Source organism: Salvelinus alpinus, chromosome 5 (assembly GCF_045679555.1).
Source record: "Salvelinus alpinus chromosome 5, SLU_Salpinus.1, whole genome shotgun sequence".
In the NCBI taxonomy this organism is placed as follows: domain Eukaryota; kingdom Metazoa; phylum Chordata; class Actinopteri; order Salmoniformes; family Salmonidae; genus Salvelinus; species Salvelinus alpinus.
The window spans coordinates 8,752,719-8,768,767 of record NC_092090.1 but is presented as its reverse complement, the minus strand read 5'-3'; the positions used below and the strand labels follow the sequence as shown (position 1 = coordinate 8,768,767).

Genomic DNA, 16,049 nt, shown 5'->3' with positions numbered 1-16,049 from the left:
GTAAGACTGGAACCAGCTTAGGGCTTACCTAGTTAAATAACAGGTAAGACCAGAACCAGCTTAGGGTTTACCTAGCTAAATAACAGGTAAGACTGGAACCAGCTTAGGGCTTACCTAGTTAAATAACAGGTAAGACCAGAACCAGCTTAGGGCTTACCTAGCTAAATAACAGGTAGGACTGGAACCAGCTTAGGGCTTACCTAGCTAAATAACAGGTAAGACTGGAACCAGCTTAGGGTTTACCTAGCTAAATAACAGGTAAGACTGGAACCAGCTTAGGGCTTACCTAGCTAAATAACAGGTAAGACTGGAACCAGCTTAGGGCTTACCTAGCTAAATAACAGGTAGGACCAGAACCAGCTTAGGGCTTACCTAGCTAAATAACAGGTAGGACCAGAACCAGCTTAGGGCTTACCTAGCTAAATAACAGGTAGGACCAGAACCAGCTTAGGGCTTACCTAGCTAAATAACAGGTAAGACCAGAACCAGCTTAGGGTTTACCTAGCTAAATAACAGGTAAGACCAGAACCAGCTTAGGGCTTACCTAGCTAAATAACAGGTAGGACCAGAACCAGCTTAGGGCTTACCTAGTTAAATAACAGGTAAGACCAGAACCAGCTTAGGGTTTACCTAGCTAAATAACAGGTAGGACCAGAACCAGCTTAGGGCTTACCTAGCTAAATAACAGGTAAGACTGGAACCAGCTCAGGGTTTACCTAGTTAAATAACAGGTAAGACTGGAACCAGCTTAGGGCTTACCTAGCTAAATAACAGGTAAGACTGGAACCAGCTTAGGGCTTACCTAGCTAAATAACAGGTAGGACCGGAACCAGCTTAGGGCTTACCTAGCTAAATAACAGGTAGGACCAGAACCAGCTTAGGGCTTACCTAGCTAAATAACAGGTAGGACCAGAACCAGCTTAGGGCTTACCTAGCTAAATAACAGGTAAGACCAGAACCAGCTTAGGGCTTAACTAGCTAAATAACAGGTAAGACTGGAACCAGCTTAGGGTTTAACTAGCTAAATAACAGGTAAGACTGGAACCAGCTTAGGGCTTACCTAGCTAAATAACAGGTAAGACCAGAACCAGCTTAGGGCTTACCTAGTTAAATAACAGATAAGACCAGAACCAGCTTAGGGCTTACCTAGTTAAATAACAGGTAAGACCAGAACCAGCTGAGGGCTTACCTAGTTAAATAACAGGTAAGACCAGAATCAGCTTAGGGCTTACCTAGCTAAATAACAGGTAAGACTGGAACCAGCTTAGGGCTTACCTAGTTAAATAACAGGTAAGACTGGAACCAGCTTAGGGCTTACCTAGCTAAATAACAGGTAAGACCAGAACCAGCTGAGGGCTTACCTAGCTAAATAACAGGTAGGACTAGAACCAGCTTAGGGCTTACCTAGCTAAATAACAGGTAGGACTAGAACCAGCTTAGGGCTTACCTAGTTAAATAACAGGTAAGACCAGAACCAGCTGAGGGCTTACCTAGTTAAATAACAGGTAAGACCAGAACCAGCTTAGGGCTTACCTAGCTAAATAACAGGTAAGACTGGAACCAGCTTAGGGCTTACCTAGCTAAATAACAGGTAAGACTGAAACCAGCTTAGGGCTTACCTAGCTAAATAACAGGTAGGACTAGAACCAGCTTAGGGCTTACCTAGCTAAATAACAGGTAAGACCAGAACCAGCTTAGGGCTTAACTAGCTAAATAACAGGTAAGACTGGAACCAGCTTAGGGTTTACCTAGTTAAATAACAGGTAAGACCATAACCAGCTTAGGGCTTACCTAGTTAAATAACAGGTAAGACCAGAACCAGCTTAGGGTTTACCTAGCTAAATAACAGGTAGGACCAGAACCAGCTTAGGGCTTACCTAGCTAAATAACAGGTAAGACCAGAACCAGCTTAGGGCTTACCTAGCTAAATAATAGGTAGGACCAGAACCAGCTTAGGGCTTACCTAGTTAAATAACAGGTAAGACCATAACCAGCTTAGGGCTTACCTAGTTAAATAACAGGTAGGACCAGAACCAGCTTAGGGCTTACCTAGCTAAATAACAGGTAAGACCAGAACCAGCTTAGGGCTTACCTAGCTAAATAACAGGTAGGACCAGAACCAGCTTAGGGCTTACCTAGTTAAATAACAGGTAGGACCAGAACCAGCTTAGGGCTTACCTAGCTAAATAACAGGTAGGACCAGAACCAGCTTAGGGCTTACCTAGCTAAATAACAGGTAGGACCAGAACCAGCTTAGGGCTTACCTAGCTAAATAACAGGTAAGACCAGAACCAGCTTAGGGCTTACCTAGCTAAATAACAGGTAGGACCAGAACCAGCTTAGGGCTTACCTAGTTAAATAACAGGTAAGACTGGAACCAGCTTAGGGTTTACCTAGCTAAATAACAGGTAAGACTGGAACCAGCTTAGGGCTTACCTAGCTAAATAACAGGTAGGACCAGAACCAGTTTAGGGCTTACCTAGCTAAATAACAGGTAGGACCAGAACCAGCTTAGGGTTTTCCTAGCTAAATAACAGGTAGGAACAGAACCAGCTTAGGGTTTACCTAGCTAAATAACAGGTAAGACCGGAACCAGCTTATGGCTTACCTAGCTAAATAACAGATAAGACTGGAACCAGCTTAGGGTTTACCTAGTTAAATAAGATAGTAATAATCATGAATGCTTTAATAGTTTTATGTCACAGGGTATTAAGATTTCTGTATTCAGTATGTCATGTTTTACAGTATTACATAATGAGTGCATTTGAGAACAGCAAGGCGTGACTGTATAGTCTCCCTCTGATGGAGGGAGAGATAGAGAGGGAGGGATGGAAGGTGACTGTATAGTCTCCCTCTGATGGAGGGAGAGATAGAGGGATGGATGGAAGGTGACTGTACAGTCTCTCTCTGATGGAGGGAGAGATAGAGAGGGAGGGATGGAAGGTGACTGTACAGTCTCTCTGATGGAGGGAGAGATAGGGAGGGATGGAAGGTGACTGTATAGTCTCCCTCTGATGGAGGGAGAGATAGAGAGGGAGGGATGGAAGGTGACTGTACAGTCTCTCTCTGATGGAGGGAGAGATAGAGAGGGAGGGATGGAAGGTGACTGTACAGTCTCTCTCTGATGGAGGGAGAGATAGAGGGATGGATGGAAGGTGACTGTACAGTCTCTCTCTGATGGAGGGAGAGATAGAGAGGGAGGGATGGAAGGTGACTGTACAGTCTCTCTCTGATGGAGGGAGAGATAGGGAGGGAGGGATAGAAGGTGACTGTACAGTCTCTCTCTGATGGAGGGAGAGATAGAGGGATGGATGGAAGGTGACTGTACAGTTTCTCTCTGATGGAGGGAGAGATAGAGGGATGGATGGAAGGTGACTGTACAGTCTCTCTCTGATGGAGGGAGAGATAGAGGGAGGGATGGAAGGAGGAACCCTACTGAGAAAGACAGGAAGAGAGGATAATCCCTTTACAGCGGAAGGCTTTAGGCAACAAGGGTGAAGATACAGTGTTCGTCCCAAATGGCACCCTATTCCCTTGTTTTAGTGCACTACTTTTGTCCAGGGTCCATAGAGCTCTGGTTAAAAGTAGTGCGCACTAATAGGGAATAGGGTGCCTTTTGGAACACAGGCACAGTTCCTCTACTGTCTGTTCAGTAACATCCTGGGTTGGAGCAGAGCCATAGATGTACTATATAGTTCTAAATATAGTATTATACTGTATCTATCCAAGGCTCTGTGTGGGCCGGGGTCATCAGAAGGGCTCACTACTTCCTGATGGACAGGATGTACGCCCTACTCTAGTACAGTGTTAAAATCAGCCACTTCCAATAGTGGAGTGATCGAGACAACTGGGTTATAGAAGGCTGGCAACACTAGACTACTGTAGTCCTCACCCTAATGCTAAACATCTCTCTCTCTCTCTCTCTCTCTCTCTCTCTCTCTCTCTCTCTCTCTCTCTCTCTCTCTCTCTCTCTCTCTCTGTCTCTCTGTCTCTCTCTCTGTCTCTCTCTCTGTCTCTCTCTCTGTCTCTCTCTCTGTCTCTCTCTCTGTCTCTCTCTGTGTCTCTCTCTGTGTCTCTCTCTGTGTCTCACCAGGTGTCTCATTGATCATGTGGAATGGTCTGTACACAGCAGAGAAGGCCATTATCCAGTGGACCCTGCTGACCGAGGCCTGTCTCCTGTCTGTCCAGTTCCTGGGTGAGGGATCCGTTGTTCTGTCTTCCATTTACTAACAACACAAACTATCAACTATGCAGTAAGGCTGCACTGGGCTTCACCTATTGGTTTATGATTGGAACATGTCATCAGAGTTGTTCTTTACAGACTATCTGTAGGTTACAGGATTGTCTATGATCAGTAACAGTAGTAATGTCTATGATCAGTAACAGTAGCATCTATGATCAGTAACAGTAGCATCTATGATCAGTAACAGTAGCATCTATGATCAGTAACAGTAGCATCTATGATCAGTAACAGTAGTAATGTCTATGATCAGTAACAGTAGCATCTATGATCAGTAACAGTAGCATCTATGATCAGTAACAGTAGCATCTATGATCAGTAACAGTAGCATCTATGATCAGTAACAGTAGCATCTATGATCAGTTGGTTACAGTAACAGTAGCATCTATGATCAGTAACAGTAGCATCTATGATCAGTAACAGTAGCATCTATGATCAGTAACAGTAGCATCTATGATCAGTAACAGTAGCATCTATGATCAGTAACAGTAGCATCTATGATCAGTAACAGTAGCATCTATGATCAGTTGGTTACAGTAACAGTAGTGGTGTCTATGATCAGTAACAGTAGTGGTGTCTATGATCAGTAACAGTAGTAATGTCTATGATCAGTTAACAGTAGTAGTGTCTATGATCAGTAACAGTAGCATCTATGATCAGTAACAGTAGCATCTATGATCAGTAACAGTAGCATCTATGATCAGTAACAGTAGCATCTATGATCAGTAACAGTAGCATCTATGATCAGTAACAGTAGCATCTATGATCAGTAACAGTAGCATCTATGATCAGTAACAGTAGCATCTATGATCAGTAACAGTAGTAATGTCTATGATCAGTAACAGTAGCATCTATGATCAGTAACAGTAGCATCTATGATCAGTAACAGTAGCATCTATGATCAGTAACAGTAGCATCTATGATCAGTAACAGTAGCATCTATGATCAGTTGGTTACAGTAACAGTAGCATCTATGATCAGTAACAGTAGCATCTATGATCAGTAACAGTAGCATCTATGATCAGTAACAGTAGCATCTATGATCAGTAACAGTAGCATCTATGATCAGTAACAGTAGCATCTATGATCAGTAACAGTAGCATCTATGATCAGTTGGTTACAGTAACAGTAGTAATGTCTATGATCAGTAACAGTAGCATCTATGATCAGTTGGTTACAGTAACAGTAGTAGTGTCTATGATCAGTTGGTTACAGTAACAGTAGTAGTGTCTATGATCAGTTGGTTACAGTAACAGTAGTAATGTCTATGATCAGTTGGTTACAGTAACAGTAGTAGTGTCTATGATCAGTTGGTTACAGTAACAGTAGTAATGTCTATGATCAGTAACAGTAGCATCTATGATCAGTTGGTTACAGTAACAGTAGTAATGTCTATGATCAGTTGGTTACAGTAACAGTAGTAGTGTCTATGATCAGTTGGTTACAGTAACAGTAGTAATGTCTATGATCAGTTGGTTACAGTAACAGTAGTTGTCCATGATCAGTAACAGTAGCATCTATGATCAGTTGGTTACAGTAACAGTAGTAATGTCTATGATCAGTTGGTTACAGTAACAGTAGTAGTGTCTATGATCAGTTGGTTACAGTAACAGTAGTAATGTCTATGATCAGTTGGTTACAGTAACAGTAGTAGTGTCTATGATCAGTTGGTTACAGTAACAGTAGTAATGTCTATGATCAGTAACAGTAGCATCTATGATCAGTTGGTTACAGTAACAGTAGTAATGTCTATGATCAGTTGGTTACAGTAACAGTAGTAGTGTCTATGATCAGTTGGTTACAGTAACAGTAGTAATGTCTATGATCAGTTGGTTACAGTAACAGTAGTAATGTCTATGATCAGTTGGTTACAGTAACAGTAGTAGTGTCTATGATCAGTTGGTTACAGTAACAGTAGTAGTGTCTATGATCAGTTGGTTACAGTAACAGTAGTAGTGTCTATGATCAGTTGGTTACAGTAACAGTAGTAGTGTCTATGATCAGTTGGTTACAGTAACAGTAGTAGTGTCTATGATCAGTTGGTTACAGTAACAGTAGTAGTGTCTATGATCAGTTGGTAACAGTAGTGTCTATGATCAGTTGGTTACAGTAACAGTAGTAGTGTCTATGATCAGTTGGTTACAGTAACAGTAGTAGTGTCTATGATCAGTTGGTTACAGTAACAGTAGTAGTGTCTATGATCAGTTGGTTACAGTAACAGTAGTAGTGTCTATGATCAGTTGGTTACAGTAACAGTAGTAGTGTCTATGATCAGTTGGTTACAGTAACAGTAGTAGTGTCTATGATCAGTTGGTTACAGTAACAGGAGTAGTGTCTCTGATCAGTTGGTTACAGTAACAGTAGTAGTGTCTATGATCAGTTGGTTACAGTAACAGTAGTAGTGTCTATGATCAGTCGGTTACAGTAACAGTAGTAGTGTCTATGATCAGTTGGTTACAGTAACAGTAGTAGTGTCTATGATCAGTTGGTTACAGTAACAGTAGTAGTGTCTGATCAGTTGGTTACAGTAACAGTAGTAGTGTCTATGATCAGTTGGTTACAGTAACAGTAGTGTCTCTGATCAGTTGGTTACAGTAACAGTAGTAGTGTCTATGATCAGTTGGTTACAGTAACAGTAGTAGTGTCTATGATCAGTTGGTTACAGTAACAGTAGTAGTGTCTATGATCAGTTGGTTACAGTAACAGTAGTAGTGTCTATGATCAGTTGGTTACAGTAACAGTAGTAGTGTCTATGATCAGTTGGTTACAGTAACAGTAGTAGTGTCTATGATCAGTTGGTTACAGTAACAGTAGTAGTGTCTATGATCAGTTGGTTACAGTAACAGTAGTAGTGTCTATGATCAGTTGGTTACAGTAACAGTAGTAGTGTCTATGATCAGTTGGTTACAGTAACAGGAGTAGTGTCTCTGATCAGTTGGTTACAGTAACAGTAGTAGTGTCTATGATCAGTTGGTTACAGTAACAGTAGTAGTGTCTATGATCAGTCGGTTACAGTAACAGTAGTAGTGTCTATGATCAGTTGGTTACAGTAACAGTAGTAGTGTCTATGATCAGTTGGTTACAGTAACAGTAGTAGTGTCTGATCAGTTGGTTACAGTAACAGTAGTAGTGTCTATGATCAGTTGGTTACAGTAACAGTAGTGTCTCTGATCAGTTGGTTACAGTAACAGTAGTAGTGTCTATGATCAGTTGGTTACAGTAACAGTAGTAGTGTCTATGATCAGTTGGTTACAGTAACAGTAGTAGTGTCTATGATCAGTTGGTTACAGTAACAGTAGTAGTGTCTATGATCAGTTGGTTACAGTAACAGTAGTAGTGTCTATGATCAGTTGGTTACAGTAACAGTAGTAGTGTCTATGATCAGTTGGTTACAGTAACAGTAGTAGTGTCTATGATCAGTTGGTTACAGTAACAGTAGTAATGTCTATGATCAGTTGGTTACAGTAACAGTAGTAGCGTCTATGATCAGTTGGTTACAGTAACAGTAGTAGTGTCTATGATCAGTTGGTTACAGTAACAGTAGTAGTGTCTATGATCAGTTGGTTACAGTAACAGTAGTAGTGTCTATGATCAGTTGGTTACAGTAACAGTAGTAGTGTCTATGATCAGTTGGTTACAGTAACAGTAGTAGTGTCTATGATCAGTTGGTTACAGTAACAGTAGTAGTGTCTATGATCAGTTGGTTACAGTAACAGTAGTAGTGTCTATGAGCAGTTGGTTACAGTAACAGTAGTAGTGTCTGATCAGTTGGTTACAGTAACAGTAGTAGTGTCTATGATCAGTTGGTTACAGTAACAGTAGTGTCTATGATCAGTTGGTTACAGTAACAGTAGTAGTGTCTATGATCAGTTGGTTACAGTAACAGTAGTAGTGTCTATGATCAGTTGGTTACAGTAACAGTAGTGTCTATGATCAGTTGGTTACAGTAACAGTAGTTGTGTCTATGATCAGTCGGTTACAGTAACAGTAGTAGTGTCTATGATCAGTCGGTTACAGTAACAGTAGTAGTGTCTATGATCAGTTGGTTACAGTAACAGTAGTGTCTATGATCAGTTGGTTACAGTAACAGTAGTAGTGTCTATGATCAGTTGGTTACAGTAACAGTAGTAATGTCTATGATCAGTTGGTTACAGTAACAGTAGTGTCTCTGATCAGTTGGTTACAGTAACAGTAGTAGTGTCTATGATCAGTTGGTTACAGTAACAGTAGTAGTGTCTATGATCAGTTGGTTACAGTAACAGTAGTAGTGTCTATGATCAGTTGGTTACAGTAACAGTAGTAGTGTCTATGATCAGTTGGTTACAGTAACAGTAGTAGTGTCTATGATCAGTTGGTTACAGTAACAGTAGTAGTGTCTATGATCAGTTGGTTACAGTAACAGTAGTAGTGTCTATGATCAGTTGGTTACAGTAACAGTAGTGTCTATGATCAGTTGGTTACAGTAACAGTAGTGTCTATGATCAGTTGGTTACAGTAACAGTAGTAGTGTCTATGATCAGTTGGTTACAGTAACAGTAGTAGTGTCTATGATCAGTTGGTTACAGTAACAGTAGTGTCTATGATCAGTTGGTTACAGTAATGGTAGTGTCTATGATCAGTTGGTTACAGTAACAGTAGTGTCTATGATCAGTTGGTTACAGTAATGGTAGTGTCTATGATCAGTTGGTTACAGTAACAGTAGTGTCTATGATCAGAGAGTGTATTCAGAGAGGGACTGAGAGTCCAGGAGAGTCCATGTTGTCTCCTCCCGTCTCCTCTAATTCCCCAATAAGAGACATTCACACATCAGTGGATAATCAATCTCTGTTCAGTCCTGCAGTGTCGACTGAAGTGAAGTCTGGGGCTGTATGTACTGTATCAGAGTAGGACTGCTGATCTGGGATCAGTTTATCCTTTTAGATTGTAGTGAATAACATTACATGGACGGGGGGACCTGGAGCCGTATTTACTGTATCAGAGTAGGACTGCTGATCTGGGATCAGTTTAACCTTTTAGAGTGCAATGAGTAAGATCACAGAGACAACGAGGGATCTGATTCTAGATCAGTAGTCCTGCTCTGAGATGCTTGATATATATGAGCCCTGAAGAGAACTGCAAGAAAAGGTCAACCAGTGAAGAACAAACACCATTGTAAATACAACCCATATTTATGCTTATTTATTTTCCCTTTTGTACTTTAACTATTTGCACATCGTTACAACACTGCATATAGACATAATATGACATTTTGAAATACTTTTTAAACTTTTGTGAGTGTAATGTTTATTGTTCATTTTTGATGGTTTTGTTTATCTATTTCACTTGCTTTGGCAATGTAAACATACGTTTCCCATGACCGTAAAGCCCATTGAATTGAATTGAATTGAATTGAATTGAATCTATGGTCAAGATGATCACATATACAGAGCCTTCAGAAAGTATTCAGACCCCTTGACTTTTTCTACATTTTGCTACGTTAAAGCCTTATTCTAAAATGGATCCTTACCAATCTAAACACAATACCCCATAATGACATCACAATACCCCATAATGACATCACAATACCCCATAATGACAAAGGGTAAACAGGTTTTTAGAAATGTTTGCATATTTTATAACAAATAAAACTGAAATGCCTTCTTTACATAAGTATTCAGACCCTTTACTATGAGACTGTAAATTGATCTCAGGTGCATCTTGTTTCCGTTGATCATCCTTGAGATGTTTCTACAACTTGATTGGAGTCCACCTGTGGTAAATTCAATTGATTGGACATGATTTGGAAAGGTACACACCTGTCTATATAAGGTCCCACAGTGGACAGTGCATGTCAGAGCAAAAACCAAGCCATGAGGTCGAAGGAATTGTCCGTAGAGCTCAGAGACAGGATTTTGTCGAGACACAGATCTAGGGAAGGGTACCAAAACATTTCTGCAGCATTGAAGGACCCCAAGAACACAGTGGCCTCCATCATTCTTAAATGGAAGAAGTTTGGAACCTCCAAGACTCTTCCTAGAGCTGGCCGCCCGGCCAAACTGAGCAATCGGTAGAGAAGGGCCTTGGGTCAGGGAGGTGACCAAGAACCCGATGGTCACTCTGACAGAGCTCTAGAGTTCCTCTGTGCAGATGGGAGAACCTTCCAGAAGGACAACTATCTCTGCAGCACTCCACCAATCAGGCCTTTATGGTAGAGTGGCCAGACGGAAGCCACTCCTCAGTAAAAGGCACATGACAGCCCGCTTGGAGTTTGCCAAAAGGCACCTAAAGACTCAGACCATGAGAAACAAGATTCTCTGGTCTGATGAAACCAAGATTGAACTCTGGCCTGATTGCCAAGCGTCATGTCTGGAGGAAACCTGGCACCATCCCTACGGTGAAGCATGGTGGTGGCAGCATCATGCTGTGGGGATGATTTTCAGCGGCAGGGACTGGGAGACTAGTCTGGATTGAGGCAAGGATGAACAGAGCAAAGTACAGAGAGATCCTTGATGAAAACCACCATGACCCTAAGCACACAGCCAAGACAACGTAGGAGGGGCTTCGGGACAAGTCTCTGAATGTCCTTGACTGGCCCAGCCAGAGACCGGACTTGAACCTGATCGAACATCTCTGGAGAGACGCTCTTCATCCAACCTGACAGAGTTTGAGAGGATCTGCAGAGAAGAATGGGAGAAACTCCCCAAATACAGGTGTGCCAAGCTTGTAGCGTCATACCCAAGAAGACTCAAGGCTGTAATCGGTGCCAAAGGTGCTTCAACAAAGTACTGAGTAAAAGGTCTGAATAGTTATGTCAATGTGATATTTCAGATTTTTTTTAAATTATTAATTAGCAACAATTTCTAAAAACCTGTGTTTGCTTTGTCATTATGGGGTATTGTGATGTCATTATGGGGTATTGTGATGTCATTATGGGGTATTGTGATGTCATTATGGGGTATTGTGATGTCATTATGGGGTATTGTGATGTCATTATTGGGTATTGTGATGTCATTATGGGGTATTGTGATGTCATTATGGGGTATTGTGATGTCATTATGGGATATTGTGTGTAGATTGATGAGGGGGGAAAAAACTATTTGATCCATTTTAGAATAAGGCTTTAACCTACCAAAATGTGTAAAAAGTCAAGCGGTCTGAATACTTTCCGATGGCTCTGTATGAGTACACATATTACATTTGTATAAGCTGCGTCCCAGATGTCACCGTGCCCCCTATATCAGTGTTGGGAAACACACCTAGCGGTTAAAAGCATTGGGCCAGTAACTGAAAGGCCGCTGGTTTATGAATCCCTTAGCCGACTAGGTGTGTGTGCCCTGGAGCAAGGTACTTAACCCGAGTTGTAAAAGGTGTGTGTCCTGGAGCAAGGTACTTAACCCGAGTTGTAAAAGGTGTGTGTCCTGGAGCAAGGTACTTAACCCGAGTTGTAAAAGGTGTGTGTCCTGGAGCAAGGTACTTAACCCGAGTTGTAAAAGGTGTGTGTCCTGGAGCAAGGTACTTAACCCGAGTTGTAAAAGGTGTGTGTCCTGGAGCAAGGTACTTAACCCGAGTTGTAAAAGGTGTGTGTCCTGGAGCAAGGTACTTAACCCGAGTTGTAAAAGGTGTGTGTCCTGGAGCAAGGTACTTAACCCGAGTTGTAAAAGGTGTGTGTCCTGGAGCAAGGTACTTAACCCGAGTTGTAAAAGGTGTGTGTCCTGGAGCAAGGTACTTAACCCGAGTTGTAAAAGGTGTGTGTCCTGGAGCAAGGTACTTAACCCGAGTTGTAAAAGGTGTGTGTCCTGGAGCAAGGTACTTAACCCGAGTTGTAAAAGGTGTGTGTCCTGGAGCAAGGTACTTAACCCGAGTTGTAAAAGGTGTGTGTCCTGGAGCAAGGTACTTAACCCTAGTTGTAAAAGGTGTGTGTCCTGAGCAAGGTACTTAACCCGAGTTGTAAAAGGTGTGTGTCCTGGAGCAAGGTACTTAACCCGAGTTGTAAAAGGTGTGTGTCCTGGAGCAAGGTACTTAACCCGAGTTGTAAAAGGTGTGTGTCCTGGAGCAAGGTACTTAACCCGAGTTGTAAAAGGTGTGTGTCCTGGAGCAAGGTACTTAACCCGAGTTGTAAAAGGTGTGTGTCCTGGAGCAAGGTACTTAACCCGAGTTGTAAAAGGTGTGTGTCCTGGAGCAAGGTACTTAACCCTAGTTGTAAAAGGTGTGTGTGTCCTGGAGCAAGGTACTTAACCCTAGTTGTAAAAGGTGTGTGTCCTGGAGCAAGGTACTTAACCCGAGTTGTAAAAGGTGTGTGTCCTGGAGCAAGGTACTTAACCCTAGTTGTAAAAGGTGTGTGTGTCCTGGAGCAAGGTACTTAACCCTAGTTGTAAAAGGTGTGTGTCCTGGAGCAAGGTACTTAACCCGAGTTGTAAAAGGTGTGTGTCCTCTCTCTCATTGCAGTGACCAGCATCACTCTGGTGGAGCTGGGTCTGATGTCAAACTCTGCCATCCTCCTCCTCCTCAGTGAAGTCCTCTTCCTCATCATCACACTCCTCTACTACTACCACCTGGGTCGCAGGACCAAGAAGACCCAGAACCATACACATAGCTCTGATTAGACCCAGAAGACCCAGAACCATAGATATAGCAGCTCTGATTAGACCCAGAACCATAGATCTAGTAGCTCTGATTAGACCCAGAACCATAGATCTAGCAGCTCTGATTAGACCCAGAACCATAGATCTAGTAGCTCTGATTAGACCCAGAACCATAGATATAGCAGCTCTGATTAGACCCAGAACCATAGATCTAGCAGCTCTGATTAGACCCAGAACCATAGATCTAGTAGCTCTGATTAGACCCAGAACCATAGATCTAGTAGCTCTGATTAGACCCAGAACCATAGATCTAGCAGCTCTGATTAGACCCAGAACCATAGATCTAGTAGCTCTGATTAGACCCAGAACCATAGATCTAGTAGCTCTGATTAGACCCAGAACCATAGATATAGCAGCTCTGATTAGACCCAGAACCATAGATCTAGCAGCTCTGATTAGACCCAGAACCATAGATCTAGTAGCTCTGATTAGACCCAGAACCATAGATCTAGTAGCTCTGATTAGACCCAGAACCATAGATATAGCAGCTCTGATTAGACCCAGAACCATAGATCTAGCAGCTCTGATTAGACCCAGAACCATAGATCTAGTAGCTCTGATTAGACCCAGAAGACCCAGAACCATAAATATAGCAGCTCTGATTAGACCCAGAACCATAGATCTAGCAGCTCTGATTAGACCCAGAACCATAGATATAGCAGCTCTGATTAGACCCAGAACCATATATATAGCAGCTCTGATTAGACCCAGAACCATAGATATAGCAGCTCTGATTAGACCCAGAACCATAGATCTAGCAGCTCTGATTAGACCCAGAACCATAGATCTAACAGCTCTGATTAGACCCAGAAGACCCAGAACCATAAATATAGCAGCTCTGATTAGACCCAGAACCATAGATATAGCAGCTCTGATTAGACCCAGAACCATAGATCTAGCAGCTCTGATTAGACCCAGAACCATAGATCTAACAGCTCTGATTAGACCCAGAACCATAGATATAGCAGCTCTGATTAGACCCAGAACCATAGATATAGCAGCTCTGATTAGACCCAGAACCATAGATATAGTAGCTCTGATTAGACCCAGAACCATAAATATAGCAGCTCTGATTAGACCCAGAAGACCCAGAACCATAAATATAGCAGTTCTGATTAGACCCAGAACCATAGATATAGCAGCTCTGATTAGACCCAGAACCATAGATATAGCAGCTCTGATTAGACCCAGAACCATAGATATAGTTCTGATTAGACCCAGAACCATAGATATAGCAGCTCTGATTAGACCCAGAACCATAGATATAGTTCTGATTAGACCCAGAACCATAGATATAGCAGCTCTGATTAGACCCAGAACCATAGATATAGCAGCTCTGATTAGACCCAGAACCATAGATATAGCAGCCCTGATTAGACCCAGAACCATAGATATAGCAGCTCTGATTAGACCCAGAACCATAGATCTAACAGCTCTGATTAGACCCAGAACCATAGATATAGCAGCTCTGATTAGACCCAGAAGACCCAGAACCATAGATATAGTTCTGATTAGACCCAGAACCATCGATCTAGTTCTGATTAGACCCAGAACCATAGATATAGCAGCTCTGATTAGACCCAGAACCATAGATATAGCAGTTCTGATTAGACCCAGAAGACCCAGAACCATAGATATAGTTCTGATTAGACCCCCTCTCCCAAAACAGTGTTATAAATATCAATTTGATAGCATGGCTGGTCAGTCCTTGCATCCATAGCTTTGTCTATGGACTGCCCCAGCCACCCAATTTGTAAGTCGCTCTGGATAAGAGCGTCTGCTAAATGACTTAAATGTAAATGTCTATGAATTTGAGTGTTTACAAATCTCCAACCCCATCCCTCAGCTTTTGACCAAAACAGTGGTGGGGTGGACACTTTGTTATTGTTTGAACTGCAGATTGCCCCTTGACGGTCAGTTAAGATAAAAACCTTGACGGGTTTAGATTGTGGCTCCAAAGCAACACTCCAGTCAACGTGACTGCTTGGTGCTTACCCTGCCCAGATGACCCCTATACTTACCCTGCCCAGATGGCCCCTATACTTACCCTGCCCAGATGGCCCCTATACTTACCCTGCCCAGATGGCCCCTATACTTACCCTGCCCAGATGGCCCCTATACTTACCCTGCCCAGATGGCTCCCTATACTTACCCTGCCCAGATGGCTCCCTATACTTACCCTGCCCAGATGGCCCCTATACTTGCCCTGCCCAGATGGCCCCCTATACTTACCCTGCCCAGGTGCCCCCTATACTTACCCTGCCCAGATGGCTCCCTATACTTACCCTGCCCAGATGCTCCCTATACTTACCCTGCCCAGATGGCTCCCTATACTTACCCTGCCCAGATGGCCCCTATACTTACCCTGCCCAGATGGCTCCCTATACTTACCCTGCCCAGATGGCCCCTATACTTACCCTGCCCAGATGGCTCCCTATACTTACCCTGCCCAGATGCTCCCTATACTTACCCTGCCCAGATGGCTCCCTATACTTACCCTGCCCAGATGGCCCCTATACTTAGCCTGCCCAGATGGCCCCTATACTTACCCTGCCCAGATGGCTCCCTATACTTACCCTGCCCAGATGGCTCCTATACTTACCCTGCCCAGTTGGCTCCCTATACTTACCCTGCCCAGATGGCCCCCTATACTTACCCTGCCCAGATGGCTCCCTATACTTACCCTGCCCAGATGGCTCCCTATACTTACCCTGCCCAGATGGCTCCCTATACTTACCCTGCCCAGATGGCCCCTATACTTACCCTGCCCAGATGGCTCCCTATACTTACCCTGCCCAGATGGCCCCTATACTTACCCTGCCCAGATGGCTCCCTATACTTACCCTGCCCAGATGGCCCCTATACTTACCCTGCCCAGATGGCCCCTATACTTACCCTGCCCAGATGGCCCCTATACTTACCCTGCCCAGATGGCTCCCTATACTTACCCTGCCCAGATGGCCCCTATACTTACCCTGCCCAGATGGCCCCTATACTTACCCTGCCCAGATGGCTCCCTATACTTACCCTGCCCAGATGCCCCCTATACTTACCCTGCCCAGATGGCTCCCTATACTTACCCTGCCCAGATGCCCCCTATACTTACCCTGCCCAGATGGCTCCCTATACTTACCCTGCCCAGATGCCCCCTATACTTACCCTGCCCAGATGGCTCCCTATACTTACCC

At 43.2% G+C, this 16,049-nt stretch overlaps 1 protein-coding gene across 1 annotated transcript in view; it reads left to right on the top strand.

Annotated features, from left to right (window-relative positions):
- LOC139575473 (tumor protein p53-inducible protein 11-like) overlaps positions 1-14,527 on the top strand; it is an 80,791-nt gene extending 66,264 nt beyond the window's left edge. Inside the window, exons 6-7 of the mRNA XM_071400470.1 lie at positions 4,094-4,195; positions 12,665-14,527. Coding sequence (XP_071256571.1) covers positions 4,094-4,195; positions 12,665-12,822 — 260 coding nt within the window. The 3' untranslated portion in view covers positions 12,823-14,527. The remainder of the gene's footprint in view (positions 1-4,093; positions 4,196-12,664) is intronic.
- Positions 14,528-16,049: the final 1,522 nt, after the last annotated feature.